Raw genomic sequence first — 20,412 nt, forward strand, 5'->3', positions numbered from 1 at the left:
TGTGTCTTTCTCTTTGTTTCATCCTCTTACAAAGGACTCCAGTAAGAGGATTAAGACCCATCCAGAATGAGGTGGGTCACATTTCAACTTAAGATCTTACTCACCAAAAGATCTCATTTTAATGGATCCACACCCAAAGGAAATGGATTAAATTTAAGAACATAATTTTGGGGGGATCCATAAAGCCTCCAAACCATCACATTATGTTTAGATTTTAAACATTTTCCTCAAAAATATTCAAAACAATTCTACAAAAATGTGAATTATCTACATGTTCGAAAAGGTCCTATTTTATAAGAAAAACCACCAACCAACCAATCTAAACCACTAAGTATACAGGAAGATGCTTGCTGGGGCTTGTATGGAGAGAGTAGAAAGGACCACAAGAAATCTTTTGTGACTTGCCAGATAGCACCAGTCTGTGAATAAATTCTTCTCTGGGTTTTTAAATTCTGTTTCTTTATTGAGAAACAATTAACTCTCAGGTAGAGGAACTACCAGATTTATACTTCTCTGCAAGTCATAGGACCCAAGCAAACAAATCTAGATTACCCTGATAAAGTTCAAATAACAGGTCTTCCTGGATACTGACTTCTTGGAATACCATGGACAACTTCTGTCTTCTCTGACTAGGTAATGAGAAGCACAGCTATGGCTTTATTGCCTCCCTACAGAAGAGATGAACCATGAAGCATCAAACCCTAGAATGGGTTTAGAGACTGCACTTGCAGGACGTGGGGAAGAGATCACTTAGACATCACCAAAATGTTTCAGAAATTTTTTCCACTGGAGGGCAGGCCTATGATGAATCAGAATGTCTATGACTCAATCACAAAACACCAATATTTAATTCTTGGTAAAAGAGAAAGAACCCAGATGTCCATAGAACTGGGTTCTAGACCACAATGTTGCCTCCTGCACCTGTACTGGGCAAGACACTGTACTGCTCCAGACCCCAGCTTACTCAACAGGGAAATTGGGGTTGGGGTAGATGATCTCTAAGGCTCCACAGTTAGAAGATTCTCTGGTTGTAAATTTTCTATGAGAGCTCAGTCTCCCAGTCTTGGAGTAAGGCAACCTGAACAAAAGAGCAGATCAAGCACAGGTCCCTTGGAGATTATCTTGGGGTTCGAGGTCAGGTGAAGCACCATTTGCCATGGAGGCGGCAGTGAGGGTGGGCCTGGGGCCCAGCGGCATTAGTCCATGGCATACGTCTGGGCCCAGGCGATGCCCACGTGGGAGTAGCAGTACAAGAATCCCAGGACAGAGAGGGTGACCCACGGCCAGCCTGTTGTGGGGAGGAAAGAGATGGAAGAGCTGTTAGAAATGGCTGGGGTGGCGACTCCCACAGGAGCAAACTGTCCCTTTTAGAAAAAGCAACATGAGAACCACCACCAAGCTGGATTTATGCAATAAGATGTGTGTCTCCTGGAAAGTTCTTTCTAAATGAAACTCCAGCAATTTGCATCCTACATTCCAGTTGGGTTCAGCATAAAATGAGGAATGCACTATCACAAACTGAAATCACTTTTAAAATGGAGCAAGCTTTTAACAGATACATACTTAAAAGTTAATAATCAAAAAAGAAAAAGCCCATGAGTTTCATAGTAAATCTCAAAATACCAATTGACCATTTTAGTGCTGTTTGTAAGCACACAGAAGAGGGATCCTAAACCAAACATCTGCTTTCAAAACTCAAAGCTTTAAAAGGTTCTTCTACAAATAGTCATCTTAGTGTATCTGATATATGTATATATTTTAAATTACAACACTTCCTGCTGAGTACTTTACTTAATGATCTCTGTGTCTTTTTTATGTTTTGCTCATTCAAACCTTTATTAGGGGCTTTAGGCAGCCAGAAGTGCCATGGAAGACACCAGATGCAAAAAGAGAAAGACCTAGAGTCCTGTGTGAATGGCACAGGTGAGAAACGGCAAGGACAAGGGACCAGGATTTATAATCCATGTAGTAAGTGCTAGATAATGGTGTATACAGAGCACATTTAAACTGCGCCATGAATTTGTCAGATGTAAAAAGACAGGGGCAAATTCCCAGAGAGACCATCTGAAGTGTGGTTCAGATGAGTTAAAATCCTGACTCTGCCTTTTATCAGCTGTGTGACCTTGGGCAGGTTAACAACCTCAAATGTAAAACTAAGGATAAACAACTTCCTTCATAGGGTTCAATAAGGATTGAGTGAAATGGTGCCTGGCATATGGTGGGCACAATGGTGGTAAGAGGGCACAGAAATCTTTCTCCACCAAGATTAGACTGACTACAGGAAAGTCAACTTGCTTCTCAGACTGGCTTATTAGCACAAGAATTCTCCCAGGTCCTGCAAGCAAGAGAAATGAGGAAAGCAGAGGCCCCCAAGAAGCCTGCCTCTGGAACCAGGCCTGAGGTCTGCCTGCTGTTTGCTAGTCAGCCAGGTACTGCTGGACTTTTCTCCATCATTCAGAGAGACAGGCAGACAGCAGTTGGGAGACCTGGCTTGTAATCCCGAATGTGCTATGTGGGCATGTTAAATTCCTCCTTGCAGGTCTCAGTTTCCCCATCTACACAATGGGAATTTTTTGTTTCATTCATCAGATAAAATTTAACAAAACTCAACTTTCATAGGTTTATCTTCTTCCTAATGCCATTATATGCTATTATGAAGATAATGCTTCAGCTCAGGAAAAAAGATTATTTCCTAGAATTTTCTTTTGAGAAGTATACTTCTTTATGAAAGTAAGATTTTGTGTTCCACATTAAGAGACTGCCGATAGCAGTGTTGGCAAAGACTCTTCCCACCGACCCACCCACCCACTCCCACACACACCTAATAAATAATCATGTTTCTCCCTGACGACTTTCAAAGTATTAAGGAGCACAATAATTTTAAGGGAAAAATAACAGGAGTTAAATTAGAAGGCACTTTAATAACCATCCAGTTCAATATCTAATATAGAACAAGTTCTTAACACACCATTTTTCTTACTTTCACATTAAAGTGCCACTATTAACAAATAAGATCCTATTCTTACATATCCTATAATCGAGACTATGCTTTTAATGTGCAGTTTTTTATTCATTTGTTTTTGTTGCTTATAAAAGCAGTAATTGTTCAATATGGAATATCTTTACACAGATATACAGAACAAATTGTACTTCTCATTAATAACACTTTCTTACAAAGTTGATCATTATTATATATATATCTAAGATATATATACATACATATATATCTTTCTAACCTGCCATCTTCATAAAATACTATATGAAATTATTTTTCTTTGCCTTCAAAAATATTTTTTAAGAGAAATTGTGGTTTACAGAAAAATCAAGCATAAAATACAGGGTTCCCATAGACCACCCTAATACTAACACCTTGAATTAGTGTGGCACGTTTGTTACAATTGATGAAAGCACATTTTATAATCATACTATTAACGATAGTCCATGGTTTAACTTAGGGTTCACTGTGCAGTGCAGTGCAGTTCCATGGATTGTTTTTAAAAATTTTATTCTAGTATACAACCTAAAACTTTTTTTAACTACATTCAAATATATAATTCAGTGCTATTAATTATGTTCACAATGTTGTGCTACCATCACCACCGTCCATTACTAGAACTTTTCCATTATCCTGAATAGAACCTCTGAACATTTTAAGCCTCACACTCCTTAGTCCATATTCTCACCCTGTCCTCTGATAACCTATATTCTAAATTCTGACTCTATGAGTTCGCTAATTCTAATTATTTCCTACCAGTGAGATCGTAGAATATTTGTCCTTTGTGTCTGGCTTATTTCACTCAACATGATGTCTTCAAGGTTCATCCATGTTGTCATATGCATCAGAACTTCATTCCTTTTAACAGCTGAATAATATTCCAGTGTGTGTATATACAACGTTTTGTTTATCCATTTTTCAGATGATGGACACTTGGGTTGCTTCCATCTTTTGGCAACTGCAAATAATGCTGTTATGACTATCGATGTGCAAACATCTGTTCAAGCCCCTTTTCAACTCTTTTGAGTATATACATTGAAGGGGGGTTGCTGGCTTATACATTTTTTTAATTCATTTTTATTAAGATACATTCACATACCACGCAGTCATACAAAACAAAGCATACATTCAATTGTTTACAGTGCCATTATATAGTTGTGCATTCATCACCAAAATTAATTTTTGACATTTTCATTACCACACACACAAAAATAATAAGAATAAAAATTAAAGTGAAAGAGAACAATTAAAGTAAAAAAGAACACTGGGTGCCCTTTTTTTTTTCTTCTCCCATTTTTCTACTCATCCATCCATAAACTAAACAAAGGGGAGTGTGGTCCATGTGGCTTTCCCAATCACATTGTCACCCCTCATAAGCTACATTTTTATACAATCGTCTTCAAGATTCATGGGTTCTGGGTTGTAGCTTGATAGTTTCAGGTATTTACTGCTATACAGTCATTCTATACATAACTTTCTGAGGAACTGCCAAACTCTTCTACAGTGGCTGCACCATTTTACATTCCAACCTGCAATGAATGAGTGCTCCTATTTCTCCACATCCTCTCCAACACTTGTAATTTTCCATTCTTTTTAGTAGCTGCCATCCAAGTGGGTGTGAAATGGAATCTCATTGTAGGTTTGATTTGCATTTCCTTAATGGCTATGATGTTGTGCATCATTTCATGTGCTCTTTGGCCATGTGTATATCTTCCCTGGAGAAATGTCTATTCAAGTCTTTTGCCCATTTTAAAATTGGATTTCTGTTTGTTGTTGAGTTGAAGGATTTTTAATATATCATACATATTAAAACTTATCAGATATGATGAATACACAAATGTATGATGGTGCTGTGAATAACTGATTGTACACTGTGGATGACCATAGGGTATGTGAATATATTTCAATCAAACTGTATTTTTAAAAAAGTAAATGAATAATAGGGGGGGGATGGGATATTTTGGTTGTTCTTTTTTTATTTTAATCTTTTTTTGGGGGGTAATGACAATGTTCAAAGTTTGATTCTGGTGATGAATGCATAACTATATCATGATACTGTGAACAACTGATTTTACACTTTGAACAACTGTATGTTTTGTGATTATATCAAAATAAAATTGCATTAAACATAAAAAAAACTCATCAAATATAGGGTTTTCAAATATTTTCTGCCATTGTGTAGGTTGTCAATTTAATTTTATAATGAAGTCCTTTGATGCACATAAGTATTTAATTTTGATGACATCCCATTTATCTATTTTTCTTTTGTTGCTTGTGCTTTGGGTGTAAAGTCTAAGAAACCATTGCATTCCGTAACACAAGATCCTGAAGATGCTTCCCTACATTTTCTTCTAGAAGTTTTATAGTTCTGGCTCTTCTGTTTAGGTTTTTGATCTATTTTGAGTTGATTTTTAATATGGTGTGAGGTAGGGGTCCACCTTCATTCTTTTGCATATGGACATCCAGTTTTCCCAGCACCATTTGTTGAAGAGATAATCTTTCCCAACTGAGTGGACTTGGCATCCTTGTCAAAAATCAGTTGGCTATAAATGTGAGGGTTGATTTCTGAACTATAATTTCTATTACATTGGTCTAAATGTCTATCCTTGTGCCAGTAACGTAACGTTTGATTACTGTAGCTTTGTAATAAGTTTTAAGATTAGGAAGTATGAGTCCTCCAACTTTGTTCTTCTTTTTCAAGATGGCTTTGACCATTCAGGAACCCCTCCATATAAACCCTTCCATATAAATTTGATGATTAGTTTTCCACCGCTGAAAAAATGGCTGTCGGAATTTTTATTGGGATTGCATGGAATCTGTAAAGCACTTTGGATAGAACTGACATTTTGACAAAATGTAGTCTTCTAATCCATGAACATGGAATGTCCTTCCATTTAGTTAGGTCTTCTTTGATTTCTTTTAGCAATGTTTTGTACTTTTCTGTGTACAAGCTCTTTACATCCTTGGTTAGATTTATTCCTAGATATTTGATTCTTTTAGTTGCTATTGTGAATGGTACTTTTTCCTTGATGTCATCTCCAGATTGTTCATTACTGGTGTATAGAAACACTAGATTTTTGTGTGTTGATCTTGTACCTGCTACTTTGCTGAATTCCTTTATTAGCTCTAGCAGCTTTGTTGTGGATTTTCCAGGATTTTCTGTATATAGGACCATGTCACCTGCAAATAGGACAAATTTTACCTCCTTTCTGATTTGGATGCCTTTTATTTCTTCTACTTGCCTGATTTTTCTGCCTAGAACTTCCAGTATGATGTCGAACAACAGTGGTGACAGTGGGCATTCTTGTTTTGTTCCGGATCTCAGAGGGAAAGCTTTCAGTCTTTTACCATTAAGTATGACATTAGCTGTGGGTTTTTGATATATGCCCTTTTTGATATTGAGAAAGTGTCCTGCTTTTCTTAGTTTTCTTAAGTGTTTTCATCAAGAATGGGTGCTCGATTTTGTCAAATGCCTTTTCTGCATCAATTAAGATAATTTTTTTCTTTCCTTCTGTTACTGTGGTGTATTACATTAATTGATTTTCTTATATCAAACCACCCTTCCATACCTGGGATAAATCCTATTTGATCATGGTGTGTAATTCTTTTAATGTGAGGTTGGATTTGGTTTGCTAGTACTTTGTTGAGGATTTTTGCATCTATATTCATAAGAGATATTGGTCTATTGTTTTCTTGTGCCATCTGTATCTGGCTTTGGTATGAGGGTGATGTTGGCCTTGTAGCATGAATTAGAGTGTTGCCCTCTCTTCAATTTTTTTGGAAGACACTGAACAGGACTGGTGTTAATTCGTCTTGGAATGTATGATAAAATTCCCCGTGAAGCCATTGGCTTTTTCTTTGTTTGGTGGTTTTTGATTACCAATTCAATTTTTTTACTAGTTATTGCTTTATTGAGATCTTCTATTCCTTCTTATGTCAGTGGAGGTAGTATGTGTCTGTTTCAAAATTGGAAATTTCTCCATTTTATCTGGCTTACCTAATTTGTTGGCATACAGTTGTTCATAGTATCCTCTTATAATCCATTTTATCTCTGAGGGGTTGGTAGTAAGGCTGCCCCCCCCCTTTTCATTCCTGATTTTAGTTTTTGAGGTCTTTATCTTTTTTTCTTTGTCAATCTAGCTCAAGTTTTGTCGATTTTATTGATCTTTTCAAAGAACCAACTTTTGGTTTTGTTGATTCTCTCTATTGTTATTTTATTCTCATTTTTCTGTGCTCTAATCTTTGTTATTCCTTCCTCTGCTTGCCTTGGGTTTAGTTCACCCTTCTTTTTCTATTCTTCAAGTTTTGAAATTAGGTCTATTTTGACATCTTCTTTTTTGTAATGTAAGCATTTAGATGTATAAATTTCCTTATCAGCATTGCCTTTGCTGCATCCCGTAAGTTCTGGTGTGTTGTATTTTCATTTTCATTTGCCTCAAGATATTTCCTAATTTCCCTTGTGATTTCCTCTTTAACCCATTGGTTGGTTGAGGATTCATTTTTTAATTTCTACATATTTGAGAATTTCCCATTTATCCCTCTGTTACTGATTTCTATCTTCATTCCATTGTGGTCAGAGAAGATACATTGTATGATTTCAGTGTTTTTTAATTTTCTGAGACTTCTACTGTGACCTAAAATATGTTTTTTTCTGGAGAATGATCCATGTGCTCTCAAGAATAATTTGTATTCTGGTGCTGTTGAATAAAGTGTTCTATATATGCTGGTTAGGTCTAGTTGGCTGATAGCATGATAAAAGTCTTCTATTTCCCTACTGATCTTCTGTCTAGATGTTCTGTTCATTATTGGAAGTGGTGTATTAAAATCTCCTACTATTAATGTAGAACTGTCTATTTATCCCTTCAAGTCTGTTAGCATTTGCTTCATGTATTTTGGGACTCTGCTGTTAGTTGCATATGTATTTATAATTGTTGCACCTTCTGGTTGAATTGGCCCCTTTATCAGTATATAATGACCATCTTTGTCCCATGTAATAGTTTTTGACTTAAAGTCTATTTTATCTGATATAAGTATTGCTACCTAAGCTCTCTTTTGGTTACTACTTGCATGGTATATATTCTTTCCATCCTTTTACTTTCAACCTATTTATGTCTTTGAATTTAAGGTGAGTCTCTCATAAATAGCATACAGTTGGGTCATGGTTTTTAATTCACTCTGCCAATCTCTGCCTTTTTGACTGGAGAGTTTAATCTATTTACATTTAAAATCACTACTGAAAATGTGGAACTTTCTTTTGCCATTTTGCTATTTAGTCTTTGTAAGTCATAGCTTTTTTGTCCCTCAATTCTTCTGTTAATGCTTACTTTCATATTGATTTGATTTTTTTGTTATGCCACATTGATTTCCTTCTATTTCTATCTGCATATATTTTTCATATATTCTCTCTGTAGTTACCACGGGGTTAAAATTTGACATACTACATACATAACAATCATATTTGATTTCATACCAACTTCAGTTCAACAGCATACACATACACTGTGTTCCTACACCTTTCCATCCCCTCACCTTTTTTGAACTTGCTACAGATTATATCTTTATACACTGTATGTCCAACACCACAGATTTATCATTACTTTTTATGCATTTGCATTTTAACACCTGTAGGAAGTAAGAAGAGGAGTTATATGCCAAAAAAGTTCAATACAATAGTACTGGCATTGATAATTATCCATATGGTTACCTTTATCAGAGGTCTTTATTTCTTTATGCTGCTTTGAACCACTGTCTACTATCCTTTCCTTTCAGTCTGAAGAACTCCATTTAGCATTGCTTGTAGGGCAGGTTTAGTGGTGATGAACTCCCTCAGCTTTTTAATATCTGGGTATGTCTTAATCTCTACTGCATTTTTTGAAAGAAAGTCTCACCAGATATAAAATTCTCTGTTGGCAATTGTTTTCTTTCAGAATTTAAGTATTTCAACACACTGCCTTCTTGCCTCCATGGTTTCTGATGAGAAAAAAGAACCTAATCAAATTGATTGTACATAACATTTTGCTTTTTTCATGCAGCTTTCAGAACTCTCTCCTTTTCCTTTGACCATGACAGTTTCATTAGTAGGTGATGGGGCATATTCTTCTTCAGGTTTATCCTGTTTGGTGTTCTTTGGGTTTCTCAGATGCGCATATTCAATCTTTTGCTAAGTCTGGGAAGATTTCTATTATTTCTTTGAATATTCCTTATGCCCCTTTCTCTACTCCTTCTCTTTATGGCACTCCCACAATGAACATATCGGTATGCTTGATGGTGTCCCACAGGTCTCAGGCTATTTTCACTTTTGATAATTTTTTTTTCTGCAGCAGCCTGACTCATTTCAATTGTCTTTTCTTCGAGTTTACTAATTCTTTCTTCTCCCAGCTCTAATCTTCTGTTGAAACCCTCCCGGGAATTTTTCATTTCAGTTATTATGGTCTTCAACTCCAGTAGGGCTGTTTGGTTCCTTACTAAAATTTCTCTTTACTGAGATTCTCATAATATTCATTCATTGTTTTCCTGATATCCTTTAGTTCTTTCTCTGTATTTTCCTTTATCTCCATCTCCATGAGCATATTGACTGTTTTCCTAATACACTTTAGTTCTTTCTCTTTATTTTCCTTCTTCTTAAGCATACTGAAGACCACTTTTATAAGTCTTTGGTATGTCAACAGTCTGGTGTTATTCATTGTTTTCTGGATGTTTATCCCCTTCCTTTGGATGGGCCATCATTTCCTATTTTTTTTTCTTGGTCTTGTAATCTTTTGTTGGACACTGTACATTTTAATATTTTAAAATGCTAACTCTTGTATTTATTCCCTGAGAAGTCTGTTTTTGAGTTTATGTCCAGCTGGTGATGTGACATAGATTTCCTTGAGTGTCAGGAGCTATCAAAACCAAGCAAACCTAAGCTCAAAACATTTTTCACTGTCTCTGCAAACTGGCTTTGCATTGGCTGGTGTTCTCCATCAGAGTTCAACCCTCCAATCAGGCAGGCCAGCCCAAAGGGAATGCTAAGTGCAAGGTCCTCCCTGTCTTTTCCAGGCCTGTGTCTTGACCTGGGCTTGTGCTTGCCAGTGGTCTTAGGAGTTCCCCTATTTATAAGAGTCTGAATGCCCCTGCGACTTCCCAGGAAACAGAACTTCTCCCTCCCCCAAGGTTCCACTGCTGAACTTAAAGCAGGTAATCCCTGCCCCATTCTGCCAACCTCATTTGCTTCTTACTCTGCATTTGTGTCTCAAGCTGCTTCTGCCTGGTAGGCATATTCTAGGAAGACGGGATGTTTTGGTTCGGTACAGCTGCTGAAATACAGATACTATAAAATGGGTTGGCTTTTACAATTTGGATTTATCAACTTACAAGCTTACAGTTCTGAAGCCATGAAAATGTTCAAATCTAGGCATCATCAGGATGATATCTTCTTCCTGAAGACAGGCTGCTGGTGATCCGGACTCCTCTATCACATGGCAAGGCACATGATGGTGTCTGCTGGTCCTTCTTTCCTGGGTTTTGTTGCTTTCAGCTTCTGGCTGCTCTATCTGTGGCTTTCTTTCTGAGCTTCTGTATCCTCTCTTTGTTTCTTTCTCTGAATTTCATCTCTTTAGAAAGAATTCCAGTAAGAGGATGAAGATCTACCTGGGGCAGGCCCCAACTGAAATAACCTAATCAAGAGGTCCTACCCAAAATAGGCCTATACCCACAGGAATGGATTAGCTTTAAGAACATGCCTTTCTGGGGTACATACAGCTTCAAACCATCACAGGAGGGCATGTCAGAGAGGAGTTTCCCAAGTCGGTCTTCCCCAGCCAGAACGAGGCCAGGGACACAAAAAGGGGCGCCAGCTGGCTCCAAACTTCCCTGGGGAGGAGCTGAGAGATGAGTCAGGAAAGGCACCAGAAGCCTCTCTCACAGCTTCTTGACTTGGTACCTGCCCAGCAAATGCAACCTTCATCTGTCCTCTGCAGCGCTGAGGAAGTGTCTTCTGAGTCTCCGCCACTGTCTGTCTAGGGCAGGCTGGTACAATGGCTGTTCTCAGAGGCGGGCCCCCCGCATTCTGACACAGCTAATCAAAAGCGGCGATTCATGATCACAGCCCTCCCCGCTGCAGCCCCCACCCCTCACATCTCGGGGAACTGGATTTTTATGTCCCTTTCTGGCTCCAGCAAGCTATGCCTGGACCCCACTGCTCCTGTCATGAAAGTAAGGGATGGGCAACAGTAACTGCCCCGTGGGGAGAGCAATTTACTGGTATTTACCATAATTTATCAGCCTCTTCCTCCTGCTCTTCCCTGGATGTTTTACAGTTTGTACAGTGTTTTATGGGACTCCATGGTTTTCAAAATCATTGATTCAGACAATGCTTAATAGTTGTTCTGCTGGAGACTGATTCCTGGAGCTTCCTACTCTGCCATCTTCCCACAGTGGGATTTTTTTTAAAACAAAGAATGTGAAATAAAATAAGATGAAAGATTTGGTAGGGCTGTTTAAAAAGTGTCACAAAAATCCCAGGTATTACCTGGGTTTCAAGATGGGCCCATTCATCCTGGAAGCCCTCAGATCTCTTTCCACTGTGGCTCAGGATGTAGGAGATCCCCCGTCAATATCTGCTCTTAGGGGGTGCAGGGAGCAGGGAGGGCAGAGAGGGCTCCAGGCACAGGAAACACTCCTGGCCTTCAGCTGTGTTTGGGGTGAGGCACAGCAGGTGTTTGGTCAACATGGAGCCCAGAGGCTGGCTGAGGAGGTGGGTGAATGGGTATGTTTCATTTATACAAAGCTGGGTCTGGGGCATTCTACAAATGCTCTTGGCACCTGTGGCTGTCAAGGGATATCCCTGGGCAGAGCCTCCGCCCAGCAGGCAGAACTGTAAGACTGTCCAGAGGTGAGGCATAAACAACTTTAGTTTGGGTCACAGCAAAGACCTGAAAATTCCCCCATCTCACTGTACACCACGCAAAGAGGCAGCTTGACAGGCGTTAGGAGACCCGGCCCTGGGACGTGGACATGTGTACTTTACCCTAGCAGGGTTGCAGTTTCTCCATCTACACAACAAGAATTTCTTTTAAAAAGGCAAGTGAAATAAAACAGGATCAGAGATTTGGTTGTGCTTTTTAAAAAAGTGTAACAGAAATGCAAAAGATTAATCTAGGGCCTCCTGAGAATTCTATTATGTACACACATCTCATAGCCTTTTTAATGCATGCGTGTCCCTACAGATATAATTTTGGTGTGTAATGGATGGCTGCCAAGAACTCCTCATCCTTTCCTGACCTCAGGAGTAGGACATGTGATGACAAGAAAAAGAAAAGTTCTACAAGTCACCTTTCGATGTCATTCAGCCAGCACTGGGCATAGCTGCTGTGTGCCTGGCCCTGTCCTAGGTGCTGGTCACCTGAAGGGCACAAGGTCTTGACTGTGACGGCTGCTAACCAATGTGGTTCAAGGAGGGGTGGGGTAGAGGGGTGGGAAGAGGATGGAGGCTGCTTCCTCTTCATCAGGGCTCAGATGAGGACAGGACCCTAAGATTGAAAAGCAGATGGGATGTGCTGTCATCAAGCAACATTCTGAGGGCTGCCATGATGCAGATTCATCCAGGCTTGTGGATCATTCACAAAAAAGATGGTGTCAGAAAGTTTTCCAACCTGAGAAACAAACACTGGCCTCAGCCTGTACTCCTTGCTCCCCAGGCCTTTCCCCACACTGTCTTCTCCTTTCATGTCCAGTCACCTCCTGAATGCCCTCACCTCCGGCAATGCTCAAGCACATACATACACGTGCGTATACACACACAAACCCATTAACATAGCTCCGAAAGCCGAGTGGGCAGTATGGTATTGAGCAAAGTTAAAAACAGATCTTTCTTAAGAAGGCACGTTGACCCTCCAGAGTCAATGATGCATGTAACTGCCTGGGGAGTTTTCGATACCTGAATTTAAGAAGAACTAAACGGGTGAACAGTTCTAACGAATCACAGCTAGGAAGCATCCAGGGTATTATGAAGAGAATGCTAGCCAGTCAGGCAACAGATGCAAAAGGTGGGGGTAATATAGTTAATAGGACAGATTATTTGACAGAGCCAAATGCATATAAATAGGATGTATAGCACAATACATTCAATTAAGAGAGCCAATGGCATAATAGATTAAGTTAATAGAAGGTAGGTAGGTGGTCGTATCATAATATTGTTAATAGGTTATCAGTAAATTGGGTAATAACTACAGCTAATGAGAAACAGGTAGGGCACAGAGGGAAATGGCTGTAGCTAATAGAAAGCAAGCAGTGCAATTTTACTTAGGTTATTACGGCTGAGCAATTCTCTGGACAATTACATCCATCTGAAGGACTGGAAAGGCAGAAGCTCAGGATACTGAAGGAAAAGACCATAAACACACAGGGAGGGCCATGAGAAGTTGAAGGGTGTGCCAAATTGGTTTTCTGAAAAGTGAAGGGATAATCAGAACAAGAAGCAGATCTAATGAAAAACTTTGTTTCAAAAGTTAATGCTGGAATATTAGCAAATCACGGATTTGCAGTGTTGGACTACAATGTCCTAGGCTACACATGCCCCAAGGTGTTCAACAAAAATGCAGAAAGACATAATTAATTTTGTAATGAATGGGTCCTTTAGTCGTTAACCTCCCAAGGGGGAGAAGGACTCGCCAGTGCCCAGGACTGAACCCAGGACAGCTCCAACCATGGCTGCTTCCACTGGAGGCTCTGAGGAGAGCCTGGGGAGCTCTTTCGTGGCTATGCAGGTAAGTTTGGCAGTGAGGAGGCTTCTGCAGCTGAATCAGCACAAATCCCTCTTCCAGGGAAGAAATCAATCCTTCCTAATGGGAGAGGAGTTAACTAAGTTGCTGAATTGTGTATGAGCTATCAACTACCCCACCGAAGGCTCAGTCCCCCATCAAGCTGGTTAACACCCCTGAGGCCATGACCTCCATCTTGGTTCTAACAGGCTTTTACAAAGCCCTACCCTACCGCTGACCATTTTTAGAACAAGGTTAGTGGCCAGCATATGAACTGATTTTGCTGGGAAACTTTTCCCTGCCCTTCCTCCCAGCCAGCCAGCACCACAATCTCTGTCCCCGTGCGAATAGCTTAGAAAGAACACACAATCCTAGTTAATCCTCACAATTCTATGAGGTAGAGATTACTATTTTCATGTTAGGAAGGTGAAACTGAGGCTCATGCAGGTAAACCATTTATCATAGACCACACAGCTATCAGAATTTCAAATTATGATTTAAACCCAAGATGGATATTCTTGCTTGAAGTCATACCACTTCAAAAAGGCCCAGAGACCCAAGCAATGGGTGTCAGTCAGGCTGACTGCTATCTGGAGAACAATCTGCTCCTTGGCTTTTTATCTACCATTAACCATCCTAGATTCCTCTCCAAGCAATTTTTCTAGTCAGAGGCCCTGGTACCTATTGCCCACTGTCCCTCCAGCTCATCTACTGCTCAGTCAGTACCCTCCTGGGTTACAGTTCTCCTGGGAGATGAGATGCACCCTGGCCCTCCCTGCTTGGCTCTTGGGTTCCTATCACTTGAGTGATCACCTCTCACCTTCTGGTCCCATAGAGCAATGTCACCCAGTAACTCACAGCCACTCTAAGAAAGGAAAAGAGGAGCTTCCCACTACTTTTGGGAGCCATCAGGCTGCAAAGGAAACAGAAGTTTCACTTTCCCAAACTCTTCCATTGGAGCCCAAGTCTGCAAATGTAAAAGGATGAATCATGATTTTTAAATGTCACCAACGTATCCATCCATATCCCTGGTGATGCATGTGCATATATAACAACCCACATCACCACCTGGTTACTGCCAATATGAGACTATGAATTTCAACCTCTAAAGAGGGCCTTTGCTAATGGGTAGGCTCGGAGTTGGATCTCCAATCAGGAAATGGAAAGAAGAGGTGATTCTGGGAGACACTGCAGATGAGGGATTCACATGGCTTGGTGACTAATGGATTTGGGAGCCAAAAAGTATATCTCCTCTTACTGACCCTAAGTGCTGCCTCAGCCGGTACCCTCAGGGCTGACACTCAGTTGGTGCACATCGAGAGACTACACCTGGAGTTAAAAGACCAGCTGGTAAAAGTCACAACCCTGGCCTCTCCCTCATGACCTGTTCTCTGATCTAACAGCTAAAGGGATGCCACTGGCTCTGTGGGTTGGCATCTCCTCTGTCTGGTCCATGGCATGCCTTAACAGTTGTTACATGTGTTCCATATTTTGAATACAGCCCCCACCCTCTGCAGGCATTGTTCTGCTTTGTTGACATCTCCTACTTTGAGGCCACCACAGGATGAGTGCTTCCTTCCTTGTAGAACTAGCTCATGCATCAGATGCTATCGGGGTGCTCGGCCCTGCCCCTGGGTCCCAGGTAACACCTCTGCCCCTGCCCTGACACACTCTGCATCATCCCACTGGCTTCACTATGGTCATATCATTCATTATTCAGAGAGACTTTATGCACTGCTGCCTTCATTAAAAGAGCTGGCTCCTAAAAAGTACATTATTTTTGATGATGTTCATATCCAATCGAGGAAATGATAAGGTGCCTTGGTAGCTTTGTTTAAATCTCATTTACTTCTGTAGTCCCTGCGTGGAGATACTGTGGAGCCATTCATCAAATGGCGCTGAGCCTGCAGACCTTCCTCCAAAGCTAAATTTAGAGTCTTAACCTTAATAAAGATATAGGGCCGGAGCCTTTCCCATCAGAGCACTGCGGAAGGACATGCAACATGAGCAAAGCTTGCCCAGGCTTCAAAGCTTACAAACTGCTGGGTCCATTTCCAAATACATGGAGATTTGGGCAGAAGTTCTAGAAAACAGGATTTTGCTACTCTCATGTTAAAATAATAATTTCTTACTTTAATATAGTTAACAACCTGAGGCTCAAACCCAGGTTTTAGGCCTCAGTGTTTTTCAAAAAACACCTAGCAGCCTCTTTCACATTCTCTCATGAGGAAGAAGGGGTAAATGGTTCTCATTCATTCAAGATTGAAGCAGGAAATCCTAGGGCACTGGTTCTCAGATATGAGCCTGCATCTGAATTCCGCGGGGATGTGCTAAAACAGACTGCAGAGCCCCACCCCAGCCTTTCTGATTTAGTAGGTCGAGGGTGGGGCCTGAGAATCTGCATTTCTAACGAGTTCCCAGGTGAGGTGATGCTCTGGTTTGAGAACCACACTCAAGAGCCACTGTTCTAGGGGAGCCCTGCAGAAAGCAGAGGGAAAGGCTTTCCACTAACAGAGCTGTTCAAAAACAGACCAGGCTCTCACAGAGACAGGCGATATTTACCAGCAACCATCACATGTTGCCAGGAACTGTGCCGGGCACATTCCATGTTTTCAAATAACCACCTTATCCAGTTGATAGTATTTGCTCCATTTTCTAGATAGGAAAACTAAGGCTCAGAGAAGTAAAGTAACTTGCCCGTGCTCAAACAGCTGATCGGTAGTCAAGCTACACTCTGAACTCAGGGCTGTACCACTCCAAAGTGTACCCGCCAACCAAGCTCAGAAAGTAGTAACTCGCCTCAAGCCACATGGTGGAAAGGCTCATTCCAGGACCTCCTGCTTCCTCACCAGGTCTCTCTCCTTTAGATCTGGCTGCCCCCAAATCACATTTCACATACCCCCCATTCACAGTCCTGAGGGCAACAGGGAGGTGGAAGCACCGTGGTTCCTGTTTTACCACCTCCTCTATTGCTAACTCGTTCCATCTTCTCATCTCCTCTGTGGCCTCAGTTTCTCCATGTTCGTAAAGGGAGACGGAGAAGGCATCAGTGAGCATCTTCATATCCTTTCTCTTGATTAGTACCTAATTCAGACCATGGGTTACCGTACAGAATGCTCCCAGTGCCTGCCTGATCCTTTAGACAACTGACAAAGCCCCAGTTATGTGACCCCTGCCATGGGCTGAGCCTTCACGGGGGAGGGAGTCTGGAGACCCAGTGAAGGGGGAGGCTCAGTCTGCCCTCAGGCAGCTTCCCTGCTTTTACCAGCAAGTGTCACTTGCTAGGGAACATATGTACATTTTACCTGGCATAAGCAGTGCTCTTTAATAAATCATGCTGTTCACAGTCAATTTCACATCCTGATGAAGCCAGCCTATGTTGCATTTTTCATCCATCCCCAACTCCCGGTACAAGCCCTGCAGGCTGGAGCTTACTGAAGCACTCACAGCCATAAAGAAAAATCATTTCACATGCAATCGAGGAAGCAGGGAAAACAAGCCACAGCTGCTTTTTCTTATTCTGACAGCACAAGTGGACAGTGGTGCTGAGAAAACACTTATTTTCTCTTGGGGCCAATGGGATGGGGGACCTGCTTCCGAGAAATCTGTCCTCTGCTGTCAGTGCCATGTTCCCAACTTTGGCCACTGGGGCCAGAGGCTGCACAGCTGGAACATGCTTCCCCAGCTGCTTGTCTTCCTTGGGTTTGCAGTGCAGCCTAATTAGGATTGTTGTTCATTGTTAATCCACGGCCACACGACCTAACGCAGCGGAAGCTGCCTATATATGAACTAATGAAACCACTGCCCTGAAACAAATGGATGCGCACAGTGTGTGTTAGACAAGTGAGAACTACTCACACACATCAGCATTTATGAAGCGCCTACTGTGTGCCTAGCATTCTTTATACATATGCACAGTCTGCATCTTCACTCGAGGCATTGAGAGAGCGTGACGCCGAAGACTAAGGGCACACTGTAGGGCCACTGAACCCTTTCCCCAGGCCTTGAAGTTCAGTCCCACAGCTCCATGATCCAAACATGCAGAAGATAAAAGTCTCAGGGAAAACAGAAACAACAGAGACAGGATTCGCAAACAACTGGATAGACTGGGATGATGAAATTTAACAAGGATGAAAACAGCTGGACTTAGCAGTTTTGTTTTGTTTTGATTTTGATTTTTAATCCAACTACATACATGCAGGACAGGAAATGTCTGGGAAACACGTCACAGGAAGAGTGGTTGATGGACATGTCTTGTTTAGCCTGGGAAGACTCTGAAGAAGAGAAAACGGCTGCCCACAAACATACAGAAGTCTCCCCTACTGAAGAGGGATCAGAAGACATCTGAGCACCCAGAGGGCAGGGCTGGGTGGAGGGGGAGACACCAGGGAGGCAGCAGAGCCCACTGGAAGGGGCTCAGAAGACGGATCTTCCTGTTATAGGGCGAAAAGAGGCAAAGCCTGGCTGGCAGGCAGGCCCCACACAATGCCAGAGATTCCTCCTTTGGATGGGAGCTAGAACCAGGTCTGGGAATCTGTCAGTTGACATCTTTCTTCCTGTGTCACTGGGACCAGGACAGACATGGTAAAGTGGTCAATGAATAAAGATGAGAATAAAGGTATGTAGATACTGGCTGTTGACTTTTGAGTGTTTGTTTACAAGACCGCCAGGTCTCTACTCCAGGTAATTAACAAAAGCAGTTGTGGCGAAACCCCTGATCAAGAAACTGCACCCCACGTGGTCTTCATTTTTCAAGCCCGTGGACAGGAAGTCAACTGCACGAAGTGCCGACAGTGTAGGCATCATCTGTGTGGCACGCACTGGCTGTGCACTCTAGGCTTGCCAAGGGACAAGGGAAGGAACGCCACCCCCTTCCAAATGAATACACCAGAGAGAGCTGGAAAGGGGGAACGGGAGAGTAACCCTAAAGCATGTGAATATCTGAGAAGGTGTTTTCCACAGATGCATCTGACACGTTCTTTTCCTAAAGCAGTTGTTAGATACAGGACTCCAAATTACTTGACTTGAATTCTGAGCAAAGAACAGAATGGTAACACCAGGCTCTCGGGGACAGTGGCAGCGGCGGCTCTTCCTGAGCCCCTGGAAGCGACAGCAGGCTGTGTATGGCAGCTGCCACTAAGAGGAAGGAAGTGTTCCTGCGTGTCAGAGATGGCTCTGTTCTCACCTCACTGCTCCCACTTACTGTGTCTGCAAGTCTGTTTTGTTCATCTCATGCTGAAGAATGGGATTGGTTTGAAAGCCCTCCCATCCAATTCCCACTCCTGGTGGCCAAGCGGTCTGCTGAGGGTGAGTGCAGAGGCACAGAGCTGCCTCCGACCACAGCCACTCTTCCCGGGAGCCGCCACTGCCCTGCAGGAGCCTCGAGGGAGCAGGGGCAAACACAGCAACCCTGGCCCTGGGCAGCAGCCACGCCCGGCTGCCGTCATCTCACCCATGCGGAAAGGAGGGGGCGAGTGAGGGGCTGTGTGCTCAGCCTGACCAGGGCCAGGCACACGTTTGACAAGAATACTATGGAACAGAAGCCGCTTCAAGGAGGGCCTGGAACAGCTCCAGAATGTAGACATTTAGACAGGGCCAAGTTATGCCTGGAAAAGGGCCATGAGGTCACGTGGAAAGGGAATTAGACTTAGTCTATGTCACTTCAGAGGACAGAATTGGGACCAACAGATGGAAGTTACAAGAGGCATGTTTTGGCTGCTACTAAAAGGATCCTATACCATTTGGAGCCTCCAGCAAGGCATGAGTGTCCTTGGTTCCTACAAGCATCAGCATCCAGGCGGAGCCTGGGCAACCCTGCTGTTCCAGTTTGCTAATGCTGTTTTGCAAAACACCAGAAATGGATTGGCTTTTATAAAGGGGGTTTATTTGGTTACAAAGTTAAAGTCTTAAGGCCATAAACTGTCCAAAGTAAGGCATTAATCAGATACCTTCACTGAAGGATGGCCGATGGCATCCGGAAAACCTGTTAGCTTGGAAGGCATGTGGCTGGTGTCTGCTTGCTCCCAGACTGTTTCAAAATGGTGTTCTCCAAAATGTTGCTCTTGGGACGTTTTGTCCTCTCTTAGCTGCAGCTCCTCTTCAAAATGTCGCTCTCAGTTGCTCTAAGGTCCTTCTGTCTGTGAACTCTTTTATATGACTCCAGTGATCCAATTAACATCCACCCTGAATGGGCAGGGTAACACCTCCATGGAAATTATCCAATCAAACGTGCACTCACAGTTGACTGAGTCACATCTCCATGGAAACGATCAAAGGATTCCAATCTAATCAACACTAGTATGTCTGCCCCCACAAGATTGCAGCAAAGAACATGGTGTTTTGGGGGACATAATACATCCAAACCGGCACACCTGCTTTGGGAAGGCCTCCACTGATGACACCCGCCTCTCATGGGAGGCAGGACAAGATGACGTCTCCCAGGTCCCTTCCAATTCTAAGAAATTACAGTCCCACAAAATTCAAGTCCCCAAATCATCCCCCCTCCATCTCAGTAAACGTGCAGACTGAGACCAAGGTGCAAATTCAAAGACCACTGTACCGCTGGGTCGGGAGCAGGAAGAGAGGGTCCTCCTGTCTGTGTTGGAACAGAAGGCAGTGTTGGAGCAAGGTGAGGAAATGTGGGAAGATACAGCAAATTTTCAGTGGCATAGCCATGAG

The 20,412-nt window shown here is 42.2% G+C and overlaps 1 protein-coding gene across 12 annotated transcripts in view; it reads right to left on the minus strand.

Moving 5' to 3' along the window:
* Window positions 1-20,412, minus strand: part of HHAT (hedgehog acyltransferase) — a 404,545-nt gene continuing 384,133 nt past the window's right edge. For all 12 annotated transcript variants that reach the window (XM_037824548.1, XM_037824553.1, XM_037824584.1 and 9 more), the window contains one exon: window positions 1-1,288. In XM_037824548.1, the coding sequence (XP_037680476.1) occupies window positions 1,197-1,288 (92 nt within the window). In that variant the 3' untranslated portion in view covers window positions 1-1,196. The remainder of the gene's footprint in view (window positions 1,289-20,412) is intronic.

This window comes from Choloepus didactylus, chromosome 2 (genome assembly GCF_015220235.1).
Source record: "Choloepus didactylus isolate mChoDid1 chromosome 2, mChoDid1.pri, whole genome shotgun sequence".
Taxonomy (NCBI): Eukaryota; Metazoa; Chordata; class Mammalia; order Pilosa; family Megalonychidae; genus Choloepus; species Choloepus didactylus.